General features: G+C 45.8%; 1 protein-coding gene across 6 annotated transcripts in view; it reads right to left on the bottom strand.

Moving 5' to 3' along the window:
- TDRD9 (tudor domain containing 9) overlaps window positions 1–26,831 on the bottom strand; it is an 84,563-nt gene that overhangs the window by 31,130 nt on the left and 26,602 nt on the right. For 4 of the 6 annotated variants that reach the window (XR_012073852.1, XM_072963831.1, XM_072963833.1 and 1 more), the window contains 13 exons: window positions 19,941–20,044; window positions 12,632–12,699; window positions 10,700–10,754; window positions 10,455–10,539; window positions 9,069–9,126; window positions 8,464–8,568; window positions 3,196–3,293; window positions 2,611–2,742; window positions 1,518–1,683; window positions 1,373–1,436; window positions 1,232–1,295; window positions 915–959; window positions 352–405 (listed from right to left, as the gene is read on the bottom strand). Coding sequence is in view for 5 of the 6 variants with exons in the window: in XM_072963831.1 (XP_072819932.1) it covers window positions 352–405; window positions 915–959; window positions 1,232–1,295; window positions 1,373–1,436; window positions 1,518–1,683; window positions 2,611–2,742; window positions 3,196–3,293; window positions 8,464–8,568; window positions 9,069–9,126; window positions 10,455–10,539; window positions 10,700–10,754; window positions 12,632–12,699; window positions 19,941–20,044 (1,098 nt within the window). In the remaining variant the exon portion in view is untranslated. The remainder of the gene's footprint in view (window positions 1–351; window positions 406–914; window positions 960–1,231; window positions 1,296–1,372; window positions 1,437–1,517; window positions 1,684–2,610; window positions 2,743–3,195; window positions 3,294–8,463; window positions 8,569–9,068; window positions 9,127–10,454; window positions 10,540–10,699; window positions 10,755–12,631; window positions 12,700–19,940; window positions 20,045–26,831) is intronic. The other 2 variants (XM_072963832.1, XM_072963834.1) reach the window with 2 other exon arrangements.

Here is a 26,831-nt window from a genome sequence, read left to right as displayed (position 1 = left end):
GGTCTCGGGGACCCCCAAACACACAAATCTAATCAGAATCAGAGGACACAACTACATAACATGCAAAATGAGAAAGAAGATGGTAACAATTTTGAAATGGTAGGAGTGTTACCTAAAACTACATGTAATTACAGTATATAAAATATGTAATTATATGTAAGTATAAAAATGTTCATCAACTATTACATAAATATAGTAATTGTATTATTAATTATATACACATAAATTCTACTAAAGCTGGAAACAGAAAATGTATTTCTTAAAATACTCATTACTACCCTGTGTGTTACTGGTATCTGATAAACATTTGATAAGTCATCTTCATTTGCATTCACAGAATTCACAACTTACCTCTCTAATTCTCTTGATTTGAATGTAATTTAACCGTCCCCAGTCAAGTTCATCCTTTACATACACAAAAAGATAATACTCAGTATTAATGTAAAACATTAAAGCTAATTCAGCTACCATAATACGTATATCTCAGCTAAAAATATATACCAAAGAGAACATATACTACGAAGAAAAATAACATGACCGAGAGGCAGCGTTAGCGAGTGTAGCCGCGTTAAGGATACGTCCAGACGTCCAGACGTGGCAAACGTAAATACACTGCCATCAGCAGCCGAAGAGCAGAGCCTGACCGCTCTCCCCCGCCCCCAAACCTGCCACAACACGAAGGCTAACAGAATGAGCTCTTTAAGGCCATCATCTAAAGCCTGGCTGACAACAGCAGCAGCAAAGCTTCAGGTTCTCAGTTTTGAGCGAACACATCTGGGCGCGCGCCCACAGGCACCGGGGGCTGGCAGGAAAGGGGCCCGACGCCCCGGGCCGGCCTGCGGCAGAGGACAGGTCCCCAGGGGCCCCCGCCGCCCGGCCCCGCCCCACGACACAGACAGACACAGCCCACCGACCTTCGGGTGCCGCAGCTCCCCTCGCTGTCTGCAAGCCTGCCAAGCCTGAAAATAAATGGCCCACGGGTTCACACACTCCACTGGCTAACTGAACTTTTTAAAAGTCCAATTTCAACACATTCTGACCACAGAAGATTGATGAATTTAATTTTTTCAACTTTCATAGTTCTGGACTGTCACCCCATCTACTTCTTCCAACACAATTTATTTAATATTGGACATCAAAAGCCCTAACAAAGCTTCTGAGAGAAAGCTGCATAGTATGAACATGCAGTAACAATCTCTGGTGGCTGCTCTGCAGCACAGAGAAAACTTACTTTGAATGCTTCAACAAGTGCGATACAGTCACTCTTACTGTTGCCAGAGAAACTCACTTTGTTCCTATAAACAGATAACAAAGAACGTCATTTGATACCATTAAAACAAAAGCTGCTTTTAAAAACATGAATGTTAAATACCTATATCCATCCAGATGCTGCCTAAAAGGCATTGCAAAAAAATTCTTCAACGAAAGAGATGCCGCTAACAAGAGAAAAGACACAGAACGTCAGACGGCAGCGGGGCGCTGCACACCCCACCTCCAGCTCTCTGCCCCCACCTCACCTATGATAAGACACTCGTCCAGGCACCCAAACACGTGTCCGAGGACGATGAGTTTCCCGAGCTGCTGGCTGACAGGAAGCTGGGCTAACACTCTTCCTAAGAAGGTCAGTTCACCGTCATGGGGGTTCTCATCCTCTCTCTGCCCGCTCACTGCAAGCGCTCCGACCTTTATAAAATCAGTTAGTGCCATCAGCAAGCATCGGTCACTCTTTCTCCTTCAGGCAGGGAGTTTAAAACAGGAAATGAAGACCAAATTTTGGTGAATCAGTTTCTAAAAGACATCTAAGTCAATGTCAGAAAGACTGATACTACCAAAAAGGTTTTAAATTTCTTTTGGAAGTTAGGGCACATTGTTTTAAATAGTGGGAGGTAACACTCAAGGATATGCCCACAGACGTCTACTTAGCTCACAAATGACCATGGCATGCCCAACACAAAGCCGAAAGCCCGACCACCACACCACGGTGGGCACTCACAACAAAGTGGACCCACTGTGCACGGAAAAGCTTCCTCATCTTCCCTGAGTGCATTTCACAGACACCCAAGCAGGTGTCGGAGGTATCAGAGGTGCCCCCGAAGTCGAGGACCGGAGGCAGAACATCCACAGCCCTGACCAACAGCAGGGAGACCAGGACGCAGCTCGTGCCCGGGCACAGGTGCCAGTAGCAAGAGCAGGGCACGAGTCAGGCGTGTAGTCAGACTCCAAGGAGCAGAGCAGGGTGTCCTGCACCAGGAGGAGGAGAAGCCAGGATGAGGGTGAAGGGCAGAACTTGAGGGAAGTGAGGAGAAGACTGATGCAGCAACAGCAGAGAACAGGGCTCACTGGTGCCCACAGCCCGTTGCTTCTCAGCAAAGGGTACAGTGATGGGGAGAGAGGTAGGGGAGGAGGCGCCTCAGCAAGACAACGAGCAAACTGGTCCGGACGATGCGTGTGAAATCCAGAACCAACAATCAGTCACCACACGTGTTTCCCCCAGCAAACGCTGAGTATTCACAACTGTCAGGATACCTTCAAGAGGGCTGCAGTGCGAGACTTCTGAAATTCACCCTGGAATCTGAGCTTCCCCAGCACGGCCCGGCGGCAGGGTCCTACCTCCTTCAGCAGCAGGATGGTGCGCTCCAGGCCGCTCAGGCTGGGCGGGGAGAGGGCCGTGGCCAGCAAGGCTCTCGGTTCACCCATGTCAAGTAACTTCACTTTCAACACTGTGTTTCCCAAGGGACAGCGCTGAAAAGAACACAACTTAAATTCAGAAACAGTAAAATAAGTAAATCACAATGAACCTATTCCTGTGACCAGTACTTTACAGAGAGAAGCAGGAGAGAGGGAAAGAGAAGAAAGGGAAGGGGGGCGCGGGAGGGAGAAAGGGAAGGGAAAGGGTGAGAAGGAGCAGAGGACGCGGGGGAGAGGGACAGAGCCTGAATTACAAAAGGAAAGAGCCCCCTGGGAGCCGCAGATGCCTGAGGCTGGGTTCGTTAGGGAAGGAACACAGCTGTGAAGTCCACAGTCAAGGGCCTGGCGCTTAATAAATGGAAGCTGGCACTGCAACTCAAGACGCTTCTGGTCAGACTGATTTTTCCAGGATCAAAATTATACAACACCCAAAATTATATCACTTAGACTGCTCAGTAAAACACTGTCTATAAAAAACAAGGGGTGAAGATGCCCAAAGTTTATTACCAACATCTCAGGAATGACATGGTCAGGGATGGAGTTGTCCCAGAACTCCTTGTGTACAAGTCTGTAACAGTATCCTTTAGACACTCGTCCGGCACGGCCTTCAAAGGAAAAACATTGGAACTTTGACATTAATTACTTTAACACGAGCATAAAGATATATTTAAGAATAACCATTAAACATAAAGAAGATCTGTTCTCTTCTGCCAAGCCAGGTCAGTAAACACTTTAGGAGAAGTCATCATATACACACAGCCGAAGTGCTGACCCCCACTCAGCCGTGTACAGGATAAAACCTGGTGCTGCTTCTAAAGCAAACAACCTGCGCCCAGAATGCAGTGGAAATCCAAACATGCTGAATGCCACACACTTCCTGCAAATGCACGCTGGTTTATACTGGTAAAAATGCAGAGGTCACTGAACAAAAGCGATGAAGTTGGCAAGAGAAGCTGTGGGTTTGTCACGTATGGCCCTCCTGCTCTCTCTCATTTTACTGTGTTTTGGGATAAGGGAGTTTCTGTTCCACAAGCAATATAATCACGAGAGAACAGCCGTTCATAGGATGGTCTCCGTGGGCCAGGCCTGGCTTTTAGCTCTCTGTGTGTAATCACTCATCCAACACAAAGCAGCTGTCTTGAAGGACGCATCTACAGAATAGCCAAAACAGTCTTGAAAAAGAACAGAGCTGAGGGAGTCACGCTCCCTGACTTCAGGCTATGCTACAAAGCTACAGTAACCAAAACAGTATGGGACGAGCACAAAACAGACACATAGACCAATGGAAAAAGGAAGTCCAAAAGTAAACCCACGCACGTATGGTCAATCAATCTACAGCAAAGGAGGCAGGAACACACAGTGGAGGAAGGACAGTCTCTTCCATAAGCGGTGCTGGGAAACTGGACAGCTGCCTGTAAATGTCCACTGACAGAGGAGTGGATAAAGTAGCTGTGGCATATTTATACAATGGAATAGTACTCATCAATAAAAAGGATAAAATAATGCCATTTGCAGCAGCATGGATGGACCTGGACATGGTCATTCTAAGTGAAGCAAGCCATAAAGAGGAAGAAAAATACCATATAGTATCACTTATATGTGGGCTCTTAAAAAAAAAGGACACATACGAACTTATCTACAAATCAGAAACAGACTCACAGACATAGAGAACAAACTTATGGTTACCAGGGTATAAAGCGGGTGGGAAGGGATAAATTGGGAGTTCAAAACTTGCACCTACTGGAGAGTGATGGAAATGTTAGCTACCTTGATTGTGGCAGTAGTTTCATGAGTGTCTGCATCTATCCAAAGTCATCAAATTGTACACCTATGTGTGGTTTACTGTACAGGAATCATACCTTAATAAAGGTGTTTAAAAATTAAAAAATAAAACAAAATTTTAAAAATAGTAATAATAAATAAATCATTTTTTAAAAAATGAGAGCGAGTGGAAGGGCAGAGAAGGGCAACCCTCAATAAATACACAGCTTTTAAAAAACGGGGTAGCCCAGGGTGGTGCTTTCCTTCCCCATCTGTGGAAGTCTGGACCCCTGCCCTGCCTACCCCTGGGGGTTCCGCTCACCACCAGGAGACCCAGTGGAGAGTCCAGACTTCCATCTCCATCGCCATCTCCCCCACCTTATCTTCAAATGATAGGGTTGTTTAAACATAAAAATCCCAAGGTAATGACAAAACCAAAGTCATCTCCTAGAACTAATCAGTGAAATCAGCAAGTCACAGGATATAATGACAACACACAACACTCAATCGCATTCCTATATACTAGAAACGAACAACATGTGGACAGCTGAGTTACAGATGCAATGCCATTTAATCACTCTAAATTAAATTAAAAACTTAGGTGTAAATCTAGCAAAACATGCACAGGATCTGCATGCTGAAAACAACACGATGCTGATTAAAGAAACTGAAGATGACCTAAATAAATGGAGACACACTTTGTTCAAGGACTGAAGACTCAATGTAGCAAAAATATGAACTCTCCACAATCTGATCTACAGGACAACACAATTCCTAGTAAAATCACAGGAAGCTTTTCTTGTGCATATAGGCAAGCTACTTCTAAAATCCCCATGGAAAGGCCAAGTGGAATAGGTAAAACAGTTTTGAAAATGAAGACTAAAGTGGGAAGAATCCACCTGGCTCGTGCTGAGTCTTCGTATACAGTGATGAAGACAGGGCGGTGCTGGTGGAGAGACAGACACAGGCAGCAGGACGCAATAAACAATGAGAAACAGACCCACACGAGTGCACCCACGCAGAGCTTCTCAGAGGTGCGGAAGCCACCCACTGGCGGGACAACAGGGGTGCTGGAACACCTGGACACCCACAGGCAAGCCCCACACCGCCCACAAAAGCTAACCCACATGGACCACAGACAAACGCACCTACGGAACTTTTATAAGAACATACAGGAGAGCCACCTTTGCAGCCTCGGGCTGGGTGAAGGGTCATTACACATGAACCAGAAGCATGACCCACAGAAGGAGAAACTGATAAATGAGGCCTCACGAACATTTAAAACTTTTTCTCTATGAAATACCCTGTTAAGAGGATGAAAAGACCAAACACAGACTAGGGGAAAATATTTGCAAGCCACCCATCTAACAAAAGACTGTATCTAGGATACAGTTTTTTAAAAACTCCCAAACTTCTATGTAGCACAGGGAAATATATACAAGATCATATGGCAGCTCACAGAGAAAAAAATGTGACAATGCATATATGTATGTTCATGTGTAACTGAAAAATTGTGCTCTACACTGGAATTTGACACAACATTGTAAAATGATTATAAATCAATAAAAAATGTTAAAAAAGCAAAAACAAAAACTCCCAAACCTCAACAGTTTTTAAAAAGACAAACACCCAATTAGAAAGTAAACAGGTGAAAAACGTGGACATCTCACTGAAGAGACACAGAAGGCAAATCAGCACAAGAAAAAGCACCCCACCTCGCGAGCACTAAGGAGACGCACATCAACCTGCAGGGAGACGTCACGACGCACCTGCAGGGCGGCTGAGGGAACACCAGTGCCAACACCCAGCGCCTGCAAGCACGTGGGGGATGGGGGTCTCGCCCACGCCGGCAGAGCTGCGCAGTGGTGCAGCCTCCGCGGACATCTTACAAAGTTGCAGGTGGACCTCCCACGTCAGCCGGGGCCTGCACTTCTGGGCTTCTACCCCAGAGAAATGAGCATCTGCATTCACATGGAAGCCTCTCCATCAGTACCCACAGTGGCTTTACGTGCAATTGCCAAGAACGGGAAACAACTCCATGTCCTTCCACAGGTGAATGGTACTGCTGACCTTAAAAGTAAAAGCAGTTATTTTACCAGCAAAAATGGGTTTATTCAGAAACAGCAGAGAACTGCAACTTGGGACAAACTCTGGCAGAAACCACAGCCATGTCCCAGACAAAGAGGAAGAACAGTGTTGTACAGAGAAAAAGGAGAAAGCTGGGAGGGGCTGTTCTGAGCAGAGTCCACTGAGACGTGTATGGTTCAGGGTGGTGACAGCGCCTCACTGGCCGAGCTGCTGAGGCGGCGTTCTTGTGGGAGGGACCTGGGGCTGGCGCCTCTGCCCGCCCGCAGTGACAGTTCTTCCGTAGCTGACCTCAGTGGTGCTGGGAGTGGTGCTGCAGGGCCGCTCCCCGCGGGCCCCCTCTCCATTCCAGTGATGGGTCCCTTTATTAATTTCCAAAGGATGATGGAACACTGTTCAGCAACGAAAAGGAATGAACTATTGGACACACAGCAACTTGGATGGATCTTAAGAACACCACAGGGAATGAAGAAAGCCGGTCCCAGAAGGTTACGTGCAGTACGGTTCCACCTGCACAACATCCTGAAATGACGCAGCTGCGGTCGGCCGAGTGGCGGGGGCAGAATGGCTGTAAGGAGGCAGCACCAGGCCTGCGTTCCGATCGTGCTGGTCTAGAGAACGCGCTCCTACGACCAGCTGGAGAAAAGCCCACACGGCGGGGACTGGGAGGCGGACAAGGTGCTGGTGCTGCGCTGGGTGTTGGTTAGGAGGGTCACTGCCAAACAAGCTGAGACGCCAGGGCAAGGGTTTAAGAGACTCTAGGAATGATTTTTGCAACCTTCTGTACAGGAAAAAAGTCTAATTCTAGAAATTTTGAACATACAAAAAAACAAAAGATAAATTCCTAAAATCTCAAGACTGACTCAAAGATAATCACTTTAAACATTTCTGTATATCTACTTCTAGCCATTTTTTTCTAAGCATAGTTTTATGCCTTGGGGGAGGTGTCTGGATAACAATACATAACATAAGGATTGTCCAAGTTGGTAAGAAGCTCTTTATGATCGTATTTCAATGACTCCTTAACCTGTCTCTAGGCAAGTGGTTTCAAGAGAGGTCTAACAGCAGCAAAGGGGTCAGGACGGCAGACTGCAGCCGGGCTTTGGACCCGTCCCAACCCTGCCTCTTCCCCCGGGTGACCTGAGCAGGCTCCCTCCGCTCTGCAGCTGCATCCCTGAGAAGTGGGGATGTGACAGTGCCCTGCCTCCCAGGGTGGTATGAGGGTTAGACGAATGCACAGAAAAGGCTCCAAACCACGCTTGGCACGTGGCAAACAGTCAGTAAACGCTGCCTCTATGCTATTTTTTGATACAGTAGCTCTTTAACCCAACAGGTATTCTTGGAACGGTCCCTCACTCATCCTCCCTGAACGGACCTCTAAAAAGCACAAGCCATGTCTCGGTCCACACAGAGGACGCTGTGCCCAGGAGCCAGCTCCCGGCAGGCGACTTCACGTCTGACTGCACCTCCGCTGTGGCCAAACCCCCCAGGCCCTCGTCTCCCCAGTGATACAATGTGTGCTTGTCACAGCAAAGGCCGAACCCTCCATGCAGCCAGTGCAGGAAAGACCCCAGAAGGAGCAAGACTTGGAGAGAAGTCAGAAGAAGGATCAGCAGAATTCAGCGAAGGGATCCCCATGGCTTCTGTAACTATTCGCCAAACATTTTTAAAATTCACTGTGAAAAATGACAGTGTTGAGATGACAGAAGACAGCCATTACGGACAAAGGTTATCACCCAATTCAATGAACAAGAAGGTGATTGTGGATTTAAATCCAGAGTCTGACAATATGAGATGTTGCTTAAAAGTTAAAACTGGTTCCAATAAGGGAAATTTCTGAATAAGGCTCAAAACACAAAAAGCAAAACATATAAAGAGCCCCGAACGAGCGCCAGGCCCCACAACGGTGCGGGAGCGCGGACGCCTTACCTTTCCTCTGGCTGCAGCTGGTCTTGGAGGCCCAGCTCAGCCGCAGACTCTGGTAATTCGTGTCTTCATCGCAGACCAGAGTTCTAGTCAAACAAAAATCTATAACTGCCATTTAAAAAAGGGGATGTAAATACCATGCTAACAAGAAACAACTGTGTCGCAAGCACAACACGCAGTGATAGGACAGTTTATGACACACTGAGCCCTTGGATTAGTGCGCACACAGAGGCCTCTGCCGAGTGCTCGGCCGCCCCCTAAACTGTCCTCAGTGACATACTTGGGCTCCTTGCTCAACCCCCGCCTCCCTCGTCACAGAACTCCAGCTGGCTGCCCCGAAGCTCGCCTGCTCACAGACCCCTTGAAGCCCCCCGAACACCTCCTGACAGCAACCTCGCCCCAGGGGCTACCCCTGCGAAGCGACCTGAGGGCTGGGGAGGACCCGGGGGACAAAGAATATGGGAGAAACTTACAAACCTGCTTTCCTAAATTTTCTCCTCCAGAACTGGGGCAGGGGGAGGGTTGGGGAAGAGGAGGAAGAACAACTCCCCGGGGACAGATAGGTCCACAACCCCTAGAGCTTGTGGGTAAAGAGAGAGGCAACTCACCGTATTTGACATCTGGAACTGTGACAGAACTCTCCGCGATGTTCGTGGACAGAATGATCTATCAAACACCAAAAAGAAGAATCTGACATTCCTACCGCATGCTGGAAATTAGGCAAAGTTAAAAGACTCAAACTCAAAAATTACTTAAAAGCAAAAATACTAGACGCAAATTTTGAAGTGAGTCATCTTCCTATTTTATACAAAATCACAACTGAGCAAGAGTCCCGGGGGCAGTGCAAGGAGGGGGCGCCGGTGCCACGCGGGCTCCACAGTCAGGCTGGCCGTGACCCCAGCTCTGCTCCAGGCAACGGGCGCCCTGGCCCATAACCGCACTCCCCTCATGCACAATATGGAGACAGTAGAACTCCCACCCTCACAGGGCTGCTGTGAAGGCCGCTTGAGTCAATAAACGTAACATGCGCACACCTGCTCCAGCCAAGAGCCCAGGGCTCAGCGAGCACCAGCTCTCACCTGTCACACGTCATCCGCTACCCGGACGCCTACACCACGCCAGGCCTTGCAGAGCCACCGCAACCCACACACAGACACACGCCACCGCAGTCAGCCTTCCTAACCACTCCGCAAGGCAGACGCTACTGACCCTACTTTCAGTCAAATTAGGTCTTGGAGACCAACCTGCTCAACAACCACAGAGGCGCAGACCCAGGCCACCTGCCCAAGTCCACACGCAGGCTCTTCGTCCCTACACCTCATCAGTTACAGCCTCTTCCCGGAGGACTCCCTCGCAAGGGCCCAGCAGACGCCCCCCCCCCCCCGCACACAGAAACCAGGCCCCTGCAGCACAGCGGGCGCCCAGAAGCAGCTGGCGAGAGCCAGGGCGAAGGCAGCCCTTCCCGAGCTCAGACATGGCGCCGCAGGTGCTGCCCGGGGCAGGACGCACAGCCTGGCACCCGCACGAGGGCTGCCCTGGAGATGCGGGGCCGCACCACCGGCTCGGGGCCTGCGGCTCTCAGGAAGCACCAGCAGGCGGCGCTCGGCCAGGCCCGCTGCTCACAGACACCCGCCCTGAGAGTAAAGCGAACCCATAAACCAGGACCACGAATGTGGGGTCCAAGCCAACTCTCCAGAGCAGAGCCAGGACCAGAGGACAGACCCACAGCCTGAGAAACGCCAGAGTCAAAAGCCCTGATATCCACTGGAAACAACGCCCCGGAGCTGAGGCAGTAAAAAACCTTAGCAAACTGCCTTACAAAATACAGACAAAACCCACGAACCCACCTGGCTCATCAGGCGAGTCTCTGCGCAGGTGCCTGACCACCAGCTACAGAACCCCGCGCACCACCCGCGGCAACACCGTTTCCCACCGGCAGAGCCTTGGAGGAAAAGGCTCGGCGCTGCTCCAAGCCGGGCTCCCGGGCCTCCTACCTTTCTGTACCCGGGCACTGGGCTCAAAAACACATTATTCTGTTCTTCCAAAGTCACACTCGAATGGAGCGGATAGACCTGTAACCTACAAAACAAATCAATGAAACAAAATACCCATAAAGGACAAATATAAGTGAGAACTTTCAAAAATGACTGACTACTCACTGAGGTAATTTAAATGATTTAAGGCAGAAACAATACAATGCTTTATAAGGAACAATATAACTATATCATTTTAAACACACCTTTTGTGAACCATGTTTGTGAGAAGTTCATGCATATAGTTTATTTCACCCAGACCTAGGGAAGAAAAAAAGTGGAGGGAAAAAAATTTGTACTTATTGCTAAAAACAACCTTTGAATTAAGATGACATATTTTTCAAAGATGGCCCCACCAATTCGTTTTGACTTTTTATCCACTTCACCTAAATGTATCAGAATTATACGTGACGATGACATTGATTACTAGTAATTCAAAAATACAAGAAACACCACACTCTTCCACTGTTTTCCTTCCCACAGCAGCTACCTGTGAGTGCTGGCCATATGAGTAATTCTACATTTCTTTTTTTCCCTCACTCACTTTCTAAATTTCCTACATTGATCATGCAGAATTTTACAACCAAAAAATAGTATTTAAAAAGTCTTGGTTACACAGATGTGCTAAATTTTTTTCGTTAGTTGCAAAATATTTTCATTGATATAAAGCTTGCACATGATTCTGCCACATCCTGAGTTACCAATATTTGAACCTATGATGGGTTCAACTATGTCCCCCTAAAAGCTGTGGAAGTCCTAACCCAAGCACCTCAGAATGTGACTTAATCTGCAGATAAAGCATCACTGCTTTATATAGTTAGTTAAGATGAGGTCACACTGGAGTAGAATGGGCCTTTATTCCACCAGGACTGGTGTTCTCTTAAAATGGGAAGAGACACAGAGACACACACAGAGAGAACACCGCGGAACGATGAAGGCGGAGACGGGAGTGACACAGCCACAGTCCAAGAAGGATGGAGGCTGACGGCCACCAGAAAAGCTGGAGGGGGCAAGGGAGGAGTCTACCCAGAGCCCCTGAGGGAGCAGGGCCCGCTGACACCTTGATTTTGGATTTCCATCCCCCAGAACAATGAGAGGGTACATTTCTGTTGCTCAAAGCCTCCCGGTCGATGGCACTTTGTCACAGCGGCCCTAGAAAGCTAATACAGAACTATTCTCAAAAGATCAATGAAACAAACACATCATCAGACTTGAACTCACAAAAACACGTAACAGAAAGACAACAAACTAAACTGTAAAATACCATGCATAGATCCTTTACTCAGGTAACGTGTAGCAGTTAGAAAGCATTTACCCCACGCCAGGCATTCTTAAGACATACTGCCATGGCTTGACTTGGGTCATTTTTCCCTTGACACGAAGTTATGCACACGGCAGTCTCTCTCTGATGGTTGCTTACTGGGGCAAATGCGACCCCACTCCACTGTCGGCTAACGGTTGTTCTCTGGATACAAAACTAATCTGTGTCAACCTAAGCAGCACAGGGTCAAAAGCCTTAAACTCACACGTTGCCATCCAAAGCAAAGCAGGTTATTTTATTCACCCTTTCGTTCTCCATCAGAGTTAGCACAAACACTCACGTGCTCTGTATGTTACCTTTCAACAGTAAAAGATAGGAGTCGTTGTTTCATGGTCTCATCACGCTAGACAACCTGATTTTTTAAGAATCATCATTTTGGAAAAGAAGTACAATTTAACATAAATTAACCTTTTCAAGTATTTTAAAAGATTATTTTCTCAAATACTAACGAAAAAGGAACTCAAGGACGATGCTGATGGCCGTCCTGGCGCAACGATGATGCTGTCATTAACTGAGCTTCAAGCACAGGCTGACAGCAGCGACCTCACACTTGCGATCAGACGCGTGAAACTGCAAATCTAACAAAGCCAAAGTTCTGAAGGGGTAAGACTGCCCTCGAAAAGTTAAACTCTTCATTATCAACATTTTTAGGAACACAAAGGTTATAGTAAGAAGTCAAACTGAAAATGACATTTATTCACATTCTAAGAGTCTAAAAAAGAATAAACGACTGTGAACGCCGCTTTTCACAATCTGTGCAAGAGGAAGGAGCCTCTACCCAGGTCGCAACTCCAGGCCACAAAAGCATGACACTCACCTGGCAGAAACACCAGCACGCTGCTCCGCACCGGCGCAGATGGGGCCCCCGACCAGGTCCTGCTCCTGCTAAAGTGCGAGGTGCACAGTTAGTCAAAGCTAAGCGGCCAGTGCTTTTCCAGAATCCGAACATCACAGGCTTCCGAGCTGGAAAGGCTCTCACATCTGAGCATCCAGTATGATGTCCTCTCTTTCACAAAGAAACCACAGAGGCCCCGGCCCCGCGATCATCCAGGGCCCAGCCTCTCGAGTCTGTTTTCCCCGAGAAACACACCAGCTGCAAAAGTCAGCAGTTACTACAATCCAGAACCTCAAAATACAAAACATTTCAAATAACTACTACAAACAACACTGAACACTAAGGAATCCAAACTCTTACGAGGAAGCGTTTTTACAGATCAAGCTCTCCAACCATCCACTCGCCCCCCGACTAGCAGCACCGTGTGAAGGCACCACTGTCACCCCCCACCCCACCCCCGGGTACCCCTGTTGTGTGCCAGGCCCTCCCTGTGCAGGCCAGTGCAGGGTGAACCAGATGAGCCCCTGCTCTCTGGAGCTTGCATTCCGGCAGGAGCGGCAGACAGGAAACAAGGAGGGAGCACCTTCAGTTTGGCGGTAAGACCAGGACAGACACAAGCCGAGAAGACGCAGCCACACGTGGGGTGGTTACCGCTCCTGGGCACAGCCTGCGTTATTTCTTGGCTTTCCCAAGAAAAAAAAAAGATTACAGTGGAAATTAATGAAATAAAGAAAGAAAAGCAACAAAGAAAAGTCAATGAAACAAAAACCTGGTTCTTGGAAAAGATCAACAAACTGACAAATCTAGCTAGTCTGATCCAGAGAAAAAGAGAAAGTCAAGTGGCTGCAATCAGAAATGAAGGAGAAGACATTACCACTGACGTTACAGAAGCAAAAAGGATTACAAAGGAATGCTATGAACTGGACACCAACAAACTAGACCGCTTACATGAAATGGACATATTCCTAAAAAGACAGGAACTACTGAAACTGGCCCAAGGAAAAAAAGACAATCGGAATGGACCAACAACAAATGAAGAGACTGAACTGGCAGTTTTAAGACTACCCATAAAGAAAAGCCCTTACCTCGACAGCTTCACAGCTGGACTCCACAAAACACTCAAAGGAGTAATACCAATTCTTCACAAACTCATCCCAAAACCAGAATACTTCCCAACTTACTTTATGAGACCAGAATTACCCTGATACCAAAACCAGGCAGGAAAATTACAGACCAACATTTCATGAATATGAACATAAAACCCTCAACAAGGTATCAGCAAACCAAATCCAGCAACATATAAAAAGGACACACCATGACCAAGTGGGCTTTATCCCAGGGGTACAAAGTTGACTTAACATCTAAAAATCAATTAAGGTAAAACATCATTCCAACAGAATAAAGACAAAAACCACACGATTATCTCAACAGACAAAGAAAAAGCATTTAACCAAATCTAACACTTTTTAATTAAAATATTCAACAAATTAGAAACAGAAGTGAACTTCCTCCACTGATGACAGTCGTCTCCAAAGAGCCCACAGCAAATACTCTAACCTAACCGTGAAAGACAGGACGGCCTTCCCTCACGTCAGGAACACGACAAGAACGTGCACTTCTTTTCTGCATGGCCCTGGAGTCCTAGCCAGGGCCACCAGGCAAGAGAAAGGAAAGCAAGGCGTCCAGATCAGAACGGAAGAAACAGAACCATCCCTGTTCAGTAGATGACACGACCTCGTGTGCAGAAAACCATAAGGGCTCGTCCCAGAACCAATAAACAAGCCCAGCAAGGCTGGGTGCAGCGTACACAACAGGGAGGGGGTCGGCTGCAGAATACACGATCGGGGGGAGTGGGTACAGCTCAGCGGTAGAGCGTGGGCTCAGCACGCACAAGGTCCTGGGTTCAGTCCCCAGTCCCTCCATTAGAAAAATAAATAATCCTAATTACCCCTCTCCCCCTGCCAAAACAAACAAGCAAACACAAAAGCACAAACAGAATACAAGCCTGATATACCAATATCCATTGGTATTTCTACACATTTGCAGTGAATAATCAGAAACCAAAATAAAGGTAATAATTTCATTCACAATAGCATAAAAAAGAATAAAACACAGGAATAAATTTAACAAGATAAGCACAAAACTTACACTTTGAAAACTACTGACACTGTTGAAAGAAAAGTAAAGAAACTGTCAAGAAACAGAAAAACACCCCGTACTGGAATCCTGAACCCTGTTAAGATGACAATACTCCTGAGACGGACCTACAGGCTCAGAACCTCTCTCAGAACCCCAGCCGGCTTCTCTGCGGACACTGACAAGCGGGTTCTACACTTAACATGAAATTATAGGGGACTCAGAATAATCAAAATAATCCCCCAAAACAAAAAAGTTAAGAAGACTCATGCTTCTAATTCTAAACATTACTTCAAAGCAATGTCAAGGCAGTGTGGTTCTGCACAAGGATACATAAAACAGCAGAACAAAGAGCCTGGATGTAGGCCCAAGGGATTTTCAGCAAGGTGCTAGCACCACACAGCGGGGAAGCACGGGCTCTCAGCCAGCAGCGCTGGGACGGCTGGACCAACACACACGCTGAAGAAGGACGCTGGGCCCGACCTCACACCGACACAGAAATGAGCTCAGAACGGATCAGACTGAACACCAAAGAGCCCAACTACCGAACTCTCAGAAGAACACGCAGGGGTGACTCTTCATGAGCCTGACTGGCTACAGAGTCTCAGCTACGACACCAAAGCATGAACAACGGAAGAAAACACAGACAGATGAGACTTCGTCAAAATGAAATGCGTGTGCTTCCAAGGACACCATCAAGAAAGTGAAAAAACCACCCTGCAGAAAGGAAGAAAACATTCGCAAATCCTGCACCTGGTAGGGGGCCTGTATCTAGACTGTACGAAGAGCTCTTATGACTCACAACAAAAAGACAATTGAAAGCCCAATTTAAACCCAACTTAAAATGGACAGGGGTTTATGTCTCTAAACATAAGTAAGTATAACATACATATCCACAGAGCACACACAGGCCAGTGAGCACGTGAAGAGGTGCTCAACATCATTATTCATCAGGGAAACAAAGTGACGCCACTTCACAACCACGAGGACAGTCAGCATCAAAACGTCAGGCGCCAACCAGACTAGCAAGGGCGGGGAGAAATGGGAACCCTCACAAGCTGCTGGTGGGGACGTAAAATGATGCAGACACACCAGGACACAGTACAATCGACCCAGGAACTCGCACAAAGACGTTCATGCAGCATGATTCATAAAGGCCAAAAGGAGGGGACCCCCCAAATCTCCACCAACATACAAATGGATAAACAAGTGTGGTATGTTCATACAACGGAGTATTACTTGGTCATAAGAAGAAATAAAGCACTGATATGCTATAAGACGGATGGAACTTGAAAGCTTATGTCCAGTGAAAGAAGCCACAAAAGACTACGTCATACGTGACTTTGTTCATATGGAAGTCAAGACTAGAGAAACCTAATAAAGACAGAGGGCTGACCAGTGGTCACTTAGGGGCAGGGGTGACGGGAAAGGTGAGGAGCCATAGCCAGAGGGCTTGGGGTTTCCTTCTGAGGTGATGAAAACACTCTAAAACCGACCGTGGTGATGGCTGCACATATACGTGGACGTACCAGAAACTACTGAACCCTTTAAGTGCATGAACTGTGTGGTGTGTGAATTACACCTCAAAAAATCCATTTTTTTTGCAGGGAGAGGTAATTAGGTTTTATTTACTTATTTCTGTGGAGGTGCTGGGGATTGAACCCGGGACCTTGTGCATGCTGACTAAGCATGTGCTCCACCACTCGAGCCATCCCCTGCCCCCCAGTTAATCCATTTTTAAAATGAGGGGGAGAAGGAGGATGGAGGGCTTAGAGAGGGGCAAGTACAGTAAGTCCTTGCCTGCCTCAGAGGTAATGCGTGGAAGTCAGGGAGAATTTTCTTAGGCTGACAAGTACCACAAGCCTCTGGAAGGGACAGGAAGACTGTGGGCCTTACACAGAGGTATTAAAGATAAACACAAAAACAAAACTACAAACCTTCCCACTACCAAGAAAAACTTTTGTTCGCTGACATATCTGAGACTAAACACATCAGTCATGCAGCAGTAAATACGGCTCAGTAACAAAAATACAAAATAAAAGCTAAGAAAAAACCCAGAGTTCAATTTGAGTTGAAATATTTCATACATATCATTTTTAAAATACATTTCCAGCTATCGACAATAAGCACACGACAAAAAACAAGCAACGACAGACACCCCACTTAGAAGAAATGAGCACACCTAGCATCCAAACCCTGCTTTGGAAAGCATTCCTCACTGCAAGAGTCAGGCTCCCTGGGAAAGTGACTCCTGGTCTCGGGCAGGGAAAGAGCAAGCCGGATGGCCTGGACACGCTGAGCCAGAAAGCAAGCGTCCCCCAGTCAAGGGGGCCGCGGCAGAGACCCAGGGGCCGGCCCACAGAGGCTCCCACTGGCCAAATTGTGGACAACCGACCATTAAAAAGGAAAACTGACTATAATCAACTCTGACGCTTAAGACCCATGAGTCTCAAGAAAAGGAGAAGACAAGCCACAGACCAAGAGAGAACACTTTCAGAAGACAAACATAATACAAAGAACTGTTAAATATATTTTAAAACCTCTTAAATACATATATATAACTCTATATATAATTTAACAATAGGAATATGAACAATGCAGTTTTAAAAATGGGCAAAAGCTCTGAAGAGACACATCAGCAGAGAAGACATACAGCTGTCAAATAAACACCTGAAAAGATGGTCCACAACACATGCCATGAGGGAAAGGCAAATTAAAGCAAGGTACCCTTACACACCTACTGGGCTGTCCGAACACTGACAGCAACTGCCGGCGAGAATGTGGAGCGACAGGAACTCTCCTTCACTGCTGGCAGGAAAGCAAAATGGTACAGCCGCTCTGGAAGGCCATTCGGCAGTTTCTCACAAAACTAAATATACTCTTAAACCATATGATCCAACAATTGCACTTGCTGGTATTTACTCAAACGAAATGAAAACACGTCCACACAGAACCTGCACTTGGATGTTTATAGTGGTTTCATTCACACTGCCAAAACCTGGAAACAACCAAGATACCCTTCAGTAAGTGAACGGATAAGCAGACTGTGGTACATCCAGACAATTAAATTTGATTCAGCACTAAAAGGAAATAAGCTATCAAGCTCCGAAAAGACATGAAGGAGCCTCAAATGTGAATTATCACTAAGTCAAAGAAGCCAACCTCAAAGACCGCAACTGTGAGATTCCAACTACATCACATTCTGGGAAAGGCAAAACCACGGAGACAAGACAAAGATCAGGGACTGCACAGAGGATTTCAAGGAGTCTTCAGGGTTAAGAGGGAATTCTAATGTAAAGCACAGGCTTTGACGACCATGTGCCAATTGTTGTAAGTGTTCCGCTGGGGGAGACTTGACAGCAGGGGAGGTTGTGCATCCGCAGAAGAGGGTGCACAGGAACTCTGTACTTTCTGCTCAATTCTGCCTTGAGCCTGAAACTGCTCTAAAAAATAAAATCTATTTTAAGGGAAAAAAACCCACGAGTCCATTGACGTTCGTAGAGAGAGACAGGAAGGTAAGAGGCAGGATAATAAAGGAAAAGTCCTCCTCATGGAATAATCTCAGAGAATAACGCAAACAAGTGTGCTCCATGACACGCGCACCGAAACGTGTGAGCGTGGTAAGTAACACGCCCACCGGTGCCATGGCAGCCCCCAGGCTGGCCACAACAGGTCAAAGTGCATGGTGGCCCAATTCCTGGGAATCCCAGCCCCTTCCCCAGGGCAGCTGGAATTATCCTCCCACTTTCAGGCGTGTGAAGCTACCAAGCCCATAAAGACAGGCAACGCCAAGCCTGGTGGCCCCCTCCTCGCTCCCTCCTCTTGGGAGACAGCCCGCACTCTGTCTATGGAGTGTGTACCTACTTTTACTTTAACCTGAGCACCCAACCCCGACACCTCGTGACCATTCTCTCACCTTCTGAAACAGCCTACACCCTATGCCGTATGTATCTCTCCAAATAGATCTACCTTTACTAAAAAAAAAAAAAAAAAAAGAAAGAGAGAGACAAAGACGTTTTTAGCTAGATAAAAACAGCATTAACCAGCAGACTCCTCAAACTTTTGTAGGATGTACCTCGGGAAGAATGGAAATGATCTAAGAAGGAAAGTCTAAGATGAAAGAATAACGAATAATATGTATTTGAGTGAATCTAAGCATACTGACGAAATAAAAAATAGAGAATCGTGGGAGCTTAAAAACAGAGCTAAAATAGTACCCAACTGCATGTAAACTAGACTTTCCGACTCATGTGCCAAGCACAACTCCCGACACCCGACACGCACGGTCCACACAGGCACACCCCCGGCCCCGTCACCGGAGCAAGCGTGGAGCCAGACGCCCACCATGCAGGAGGGAAATGTCTGGCAGAAAACCTGTTTTGAAGACACAGAACATAGCCACCTCACTCTAAGGTATTGCTCAGGGGGACTGCAAGACAATGAACAACCTGATACTTTATGTCTACAATTATGGTGTCTGTGTGAGTCTAGGGCCTGCAAGCGACCAGCCTTCCCCCGCAGCCAAGTGCTGGCTGCCGTGGGGAGGTGGAATCTGCGTTCTGTCTGTTGTGATGTATAAATGGCATTCATGAGCTGTCACAAGATGAGCATAGTAGAAGTTCTTCATACAGCATAATACTTTGAAAATTAAAGACTCTAACCACCACTTACAGCCTGAAGTTGTTCTCAAGGGAAAAACATGCTCCAGGTTTCAAAGAGACAGCTAAACGAACATCTGGATTACAACAGGAGACAGCGAGTATCGGGAATCCATCTTTACAATAAAGGGAAACAAAGGCAAAGAAAGGCTTTCTACAGTTTCTCCTAAGGTGGTCCTTAGCCTTCCCCTCAGGGCTGTGAGCGACGTGACTTCTGCATGTCTGGAAAAACTATTCTATCTTCAGGCTGTAGTTTCTAGATTTTAAATTGTCAGTCCTGAAACTGTACTTAGCATGGTTTTAACTACTTTAAAATAGAAATTTCCAGTAAAAAAATGTGCAAGATATTTATTTTAAAATACGCACAGTGACTGCTGAAAACCTACCCACAGTTATATCCTAGCCTTGTAAAGACACTAAAAGTTTCACGAGGAGTCACGATGTTTTAATTACACACATTCAAGCGCACTGCCACAGCCACCTGGCGCAGCTCTTACCCACTCTCCTTCAGATCCAGGTCGTCGAACATCTGAATCAGGGAGACAGCGACTTCGTACACATCCTTAGTTATCGCTGGCTCCTCCAGCTGGTGGGGAGACAGCTAAAAAGAAGAACAGAAAAAGCTGGAATGCCAGAATAGGGTTACAAAGGAAATTCTGGGGATGGGTGGGTGCCTCTCTAGTACATCACTGCAACAAATGCCCCAAATAAAAACAACAGCGTTTGTAGCCAAACAGCACTACCTGCGCACCTGCTGAACGCCAGGCGCTACGCCAGGCACCCGGCGCGCACGGTCCATCCTGGCACAGCCCCGGCCCCGTCCCCAGAGCAACGGAGGGGTCAGAGGCCCAACATGCAGGAGGGGAACGCAGACGAAGTTGCTCCAGATGCCTGTGGAGCCCAGGAGCCCACCTCTGTTAGCCCCAAGACTGCAACATGGTCACGCGTGGGAAGGAGCCCTGGAACCGCAAGCACCGTCACAAGGTAGTACCCATCTGCACCTGCCAATTTACAGTAGTGACATAACCACGTCAGACTTCACCTGCCAAGGCCTGGCGGAGGGGTCACTAGACTGCTTTTATTTGTGTATTAAAACAAAGCCAAAAGGAGCCCAGTCACTTCAGGACTGCTCTTCAAGTGGTTCTGGAGGACACTAGGGCTCAAACACATTGCCAAGCCCCCAGTGAGGGTAGAAGCCGTGGTCTAAGCTGGCAGCTCCCAGGGGACCGAGGCCGTCACTGTGTGAGGCTCTCTCTACAATACGCAGCACGACAGCTACGTCACAGCTTCCATAAAGTCCATTTAATAGCCATTCTAGGTTCTCTCCCACCAACAAGGCTTTTTTCTTTAATAATTTTACTCATCATGTACTAGATGCAAGACATAACATTTGATTTTGTGAAGTACACATCAGAAGTCTTCAGAAGTTAGCTATAAACACAAACTTTGTTCCCAATTTTTAGAGTAAATTAAGTCAGCTAGTAATAACCCATTTTCATTATTCTTAGAATTCTACATAGAATACGTATGACAAATTGACTTTTACTTAATAATTTTGAGTAAGCATTCTATTTTTAATCATTTTTACTGAAGTATAGTTAATTTACAATTTTGTGTTAGTTTCAAGTGTAAAACAAGGTGATTCAATCATACACATATATTGTCTTTCAGATTCTTTTCTATTATAGGTTATTACAAGATATTGAATATACTTCCCTGTGCTCTACAGTAGGTCATTACTGTTTATCTATTTTATATATAGTAGTTTGTTATCTGCTAATCCCAAATTCCTAATTTATCCCTAACCCCTACCTCCGCTTTCCCCTTTGGAAATCACAAGTTTGTTTTCTACGTCTGTGAGTCTATTTCTGTTTGCAAATAAGCTCATTTGTATCATTTTTTGAGATTCCCCATTTAAGTGATGTCATATTATTTGTCTTTCTCTGTCTGACTTATTTCACTTAGTATGATAATCTCTAGGTCCATTCATGTTGCTGCAAATGGCACTATTTCATTCTTTTTATGGCTGAATAGTATTCCATTGTGTGTGTATAGACACACACACACACACTACATCTTCTTTATCCAGTCATTCATCAATGGACTTTCAGTTGTTTCTATGTCTTGGCTGTTGTAAATAGTGCTGCTATGAACAATGGGGAGCACGTATCTTTCTGAATTAGAGTTTTTGTCTCTTCCAGATATATGCACAGGAGTAGGATTGCTGGATCATATGGTAGTTCTATTTTCAGTTTTTTAAGGAAACTTCATACTGTTTTCCAGAGTGGCTGCACCAATTTACATTCCCACCAACAGTTTAAGTGTTCCTTTCTCTCCACACCCTCTCAAACATTTGTTATTTGTAGACTTTTGGATGATGGCCATTCTGACTGGCATGAAATGATACCTCATTGCAGTTTTGATTTGTATTTCTCTAATATCAATGGCATCGAGCATCTTTTCACGTGCCTATTGGCCATCTGGATGTCTTCTTCAGAGATGTGTCTGTTTAGGTCTTCTGTCCATTTTTTAATTTTTTTTTATATTAAGCTATATGAGCTATTTGTATATGTTGGAAATTAACCCCTTGTCAGCAGCATCATTTGCAAATATGTTCCCCCAGTGGAGGTTGCATTTTTCCCCCACAGGTTGTCTTTGCATTTTGTTGATGGTTTCCTTCACTGTGCAAAAAGCTTTCAAGCTTGACTAGGTCCCATTTATTTACCTTTGTTTCCATTTGCATAACTTTAGGAGATGGAGCCAAAAAAATATTGTTGCAAATTATGTCAAAGAGTGTTTTGCCTATGTTTTCCTCTGGGAATTTTAAAGTATCTGGTCTTACATTTAGGTCTTTAATCCATTTTTTTTATACAGTGTTAGAGAATGTTGTAATTTCATTCTTTTACATGCAGCTGTCCCGTTTTTCCAGCACCAATTATTGAAAAGACTGTCTTTCTCCATTACATGTTTTCGCCTCCTTTGTCATAGATTAATTGGCCATAAGTGCGTGGGCTTATTTCCAGCCTCTCTATCCTGTCCCATGGATCTATGGGTCTGTGTGCCAGTACCATACTGTTATGATTACTGTAGCTTTGTAGTGTAGTCTGAAGTCAGGAAGCATTGATTCCCCCAGCTCAGTTCTTTCTCAAGATTGTTTTGGCTATTCAGGGTCTTTCATGTTTTCATGCAAATTTAAACCTGTTTTATTCTAGTTCTGTGGAAAATGTCATTGGTGATTTTGATAGCGACTGCACTGAATCTGTAGACTGCCTTGGGTAGTATGGTCATTTTAACAATATTGATTCTTCCAATCCAAAAACATGGTATATGTTTTCATCTGTTTGTGTTGTCTTCAATTTCTTTCATCAGCGTCTTCTAGTTTTCAGAGTACACGCCTTTTGCCTCCTTAGGTAGCTTTATTCCCAGGTATCTTACTCTTTTAGATGTAATACTAAAAGGAATTGTTTCTTTAATTTTTCCTTCTGATATTTCTTTTTTTTTAGAGATAATAATATCTATCTTTATTTTTTTAACATTTTTTATTGATTTATAATCATTTTACAATGTTGTGTCAAATTCCAGTGTTCAGCACAATTTTTCAGCATTCATGGACATATACACACTCATTGTCACATTTTTTTCTCTGTGATTTATCATAACATTTTGTGTATATTTCCCTGTGCTATACAGTGTAATCTTGTTTATCTATTCTACAATTTTGAAATCCCAGTCTATCCCTTCCCACCCTCCACCCCCCTGGTAACCACAAGTCTGTATTCTCTGTCCATGAGTCTTTAGATTCCACATATGAGCGATCTCATATGGCATTTTTCTTTCTCTTTCTGGCTTACTTCACTTAGAATGACATTCTCTAGCAGCATCCATGTTGCTGCAAATGGCGTTATGTTGTCGGTTTTTATGGCTGAGTAGTACTCCATTGTATAAATATACCACCTCTTCTTTATCCAGTCACCTGTTGATGGACATTTAGGCTGTTTCCATGTTTTGGCTATTGTAAATAGTGCTGCTATGAACATTGGAGTGCAGGTGTCATCCTGAAGTAGATTTCCTTCTGGGTACAAGCCCAGGAGTGGGATTCCTGGGTCATATGGTAAGTCTATTCCTAGTCTTTTGAGGAATCTCCACATTGTTTTCCACAGTGGCTGCACCAAACTGCATTCCCACCAGCAGTGTAGGAGGGTTCCCCTTTCTCCACAGCCTCTCCAGCATTTGTCATTTTTGGATTTTTGAATGACGGCCATTCTGACTGGTGTGAGGTGATATCTCATTGTAGTTTTGATTTGCATTTCTCTGATTAGTGATATTGAGCATTTTTTCATGTGCCTTTTGATCATTTGTATGTCTTCCTTGGAGAATTGCTTGTTTAGGTCTTCTGCCCATTTTTGGATTGGGTTGTTTATTTTTTTCTTATTGAGTCGTATGAGCTGCTTATATATTCTGGAGATCAAGCCTTTGTCGGTTTCACTTGCAAAAATTTTCTCCCATTCCGTAGGTTTTCTTCTTGTTTTACTTCTTGTTTCCTTTGCTGTGCAGAAGCTTGTAAGTTTCATTAGGTCTCATTTGTTTATTCTTGCTTTTATTTCTTCTAGGAGAAAACTTTTGAAATGTATGTCAGATAATGTTTTGCCTATGTTTTCCTCTAGGATGTTTATTGTATTCCTTCTGATATTTCATTGTTAGCACTTAGAAATGCAACAGATTTCTGCATATTAATTCTGTCCCCAGCAACTTTACTGAATTCATTGGTGACCTCCAGCAGTTTTTTCTCATAGTGTCTTTAGGATTTTACATGAATAAGCATTCTTGATGTTCAACAATCTTTACCTTTAATTCTACACTTTATCTCAACAATAACCACTATTTACCATAACTATGCAAAAAAGAAATAGAAAAAAAAAGGTGTACTCTTCACAAACTTCAACAAAGCCATCTAGAACTGTTTTCCTACAAACAAACAAGGCATGGAAGCATGTCACTGGTTCACAAGAGATTTTATTGATTTCTAGAAGCCAAGCCCAAAGAATATTTCTTAAAACACACTGCTAAGATATCAAACATGGCCCTGCTTCCTCTCAGCCAGCCTTGACACAGGGGACAAAAGAAACACACGGGTCACAGGCAACCGATTCACTTGCTGAACTCATCCCTTCTCGTGTGCAGAAGTAGGGAGGAGACAGCAGACAGGCCTCCACCTTCCTGGAGAGCACAGTGTGGTTGGAGAAAGTGGACAGGTGGACAAGTCAAGGTGCCATCAGATGGGCCGCTCTGACAGACCATCAGGCGAGGACAGGGAAGCGCTGTCAGTCACACAGCAGGCTCAGGATGACTCTGCCCCCTCCCACGAACGTGTTCAGCCACCATGACTGTCACCAGTGTTTCTGTCCCAAGCAGAGATCTCAGAGCCCTGCGTGTCTGCCATCATCTGAGATGGCCAGGCCCAGGCTGGCTTGTCCCCGGAGGAGAGGGGACATGCAGCAAGTGGGAGACGCGCAGGTGGTAGGGAAATGGAATTTCAACCCACCTCACTCACTCTGTCCTCCAACATGCCCTTCAAATGGATTAAAGCAAACAAAACAGAAATCACATAAAAGCCATGCTCTGGGGTGGTGAGGTGTGGTTCAAAAAAACAATACACGGGGAGCCCTGGGGAGTGGACCAGGCTCTGCTTCTGGACCATGCTGTAGATCTCGGGTGTCAACAATCTCATCAGAGCACAATTACATTTTATGTACTTTCCTAAGGGTGGCTTTGTTGGGGGGTTTCCAGCAATTAAAAAAAAAGTTGAAAATAAAGCATGAAAAGGACTCTTCAGAGGAGACTGAAAGGCACAGCCAGAGTTGGTAACGGAAAGACCAGGAGGGCCTCATGGGACTGAGGGCAGGCAGCAGTGTCAGATATTACAGCGAGGCCCCGTGAGTTTAACGTCCCGCACTCTCAATGTCACGAGGAGATTGCTCGCGATGCTGGCACAGCGGGCTTGGCTGAGGGGCAGGAATGAAGACCGCGGGGGAGCAAGGGACACTGGGAGTGAGACAGAGTCTGGCAAAACTTATGAGAAACAGGGCACCTAAAGAGGGTGTTGTTTTAAGATGAGAGACTCAGTTCTGTTCAAATGTGCACAAGAAAAAGTGAGCAGAGGAGGAGCTGGTAAAGATAAAGAGAGGAGAGCAGTGAATGGGACAAGGTCCAGGGAGGGTGGGAGGGCGGGAGGGCAGGAGGACTGTCTCCTCTGCAACATCAGACAGTGGGGGAGGTTCTGCGACAGCAGGAGTGACAACGATGATAAAATCCGAATTTTAACAAAAGTCCTCTGACTCCAAAGACTGTCACAGAACCTACATAAAACAAAGTTAACATAGAGTCAACTTGAGTATTCCTTCATGGACGTATTTACTGAGCACCGATCAGGACACGTGGTAAATGGTGCTGAAGCCAGGTGTGCCCAGGTGGGCCAAGCACAACCCACCCCAGCAAGGGCCACCCAGACTCAAGGACAGCTGCCCCAGCTGAGCCAAGCCCTTGGCACATCCACAAGGAAGCAAACAGACTGAACATCAACGGGAACCAGTTAGAACTTGGCCAGCTGAACAGGTGAAGAAAAGATCAGCACACAGTATTTACTGCTCATATTCCAAAACAGGTCAGACACCACAACCTTTCAAACGTTGTAAACAAGTGCCCCTACCCTCCGCCTTGAGTGCGGGGCGCTCAGTGACTCGCTTCCATCAGAGAGCCTGCAGGACAGGGAAGGCTGTGCCCCTACCCTTGCACACCTCAGTGGGCGTGACAGACAATAAGCAAGCAAACAAACCGTACATATTTTTCTTTAAGCATGCATAAAGAAAAGGAGAGAGAGCAACCTTGAGGGAGAAGCTTGGGAAATACCCCGGCCAGAAGCCACGCTGTAGCTGTGATGTGAAAATCAGCCCTTCACCCCACAGTCTTCTTTCCCAAAGCTCATGAGCCCAGTCTAATCACAAGACAGACAAACAAAAACTCCCAAGAGTGCGGCGCCCTAAACACTGCCTGAGAAGCACTCCTAGAAACTGTCGCGGTCATGAGAAACAGGACAAGTCTGAGCACCTGTCCCAGCCCAGAGCAGCCTAGGAAGACGTGACACTAAATGCCACGTGGGGTCTTGGAGCAGAAACTGAAGTTCAGCCAACGGTAACATACCAGTGTTAGTTTCTTAGTTCTCACAGGCTTTTTTTGAAGTGCTACAAACTAAATGTTGACTATAGATGGATAGTCAAACAAAATTCTTTGAAATCTTGTTTCGAAATACTGCCATTTAAGAAGGTGGGGGGAAAAAAGAGGTGCTACATTTTAATGGCCATCACTGGCCTCCCTCCGACATAATTAGATTT

This window comes from Vicugna pacos, chromosome 6 (assembly GCF_048564905.1).
Source record: "Vicugna pacos chromosome 6, VicPac4, whole genome shotgun sequence".
Taxonomy (NCBI): domain Eukaryota; kingdom Metazoa; phylum Chordata; class Mammalia; order Artiodactyla; family Camelidae; genus Vicugna; species Vicugna pacos.
This window is presented reverse-complemented; position numbering and strand designations above follow the sequence as displayed.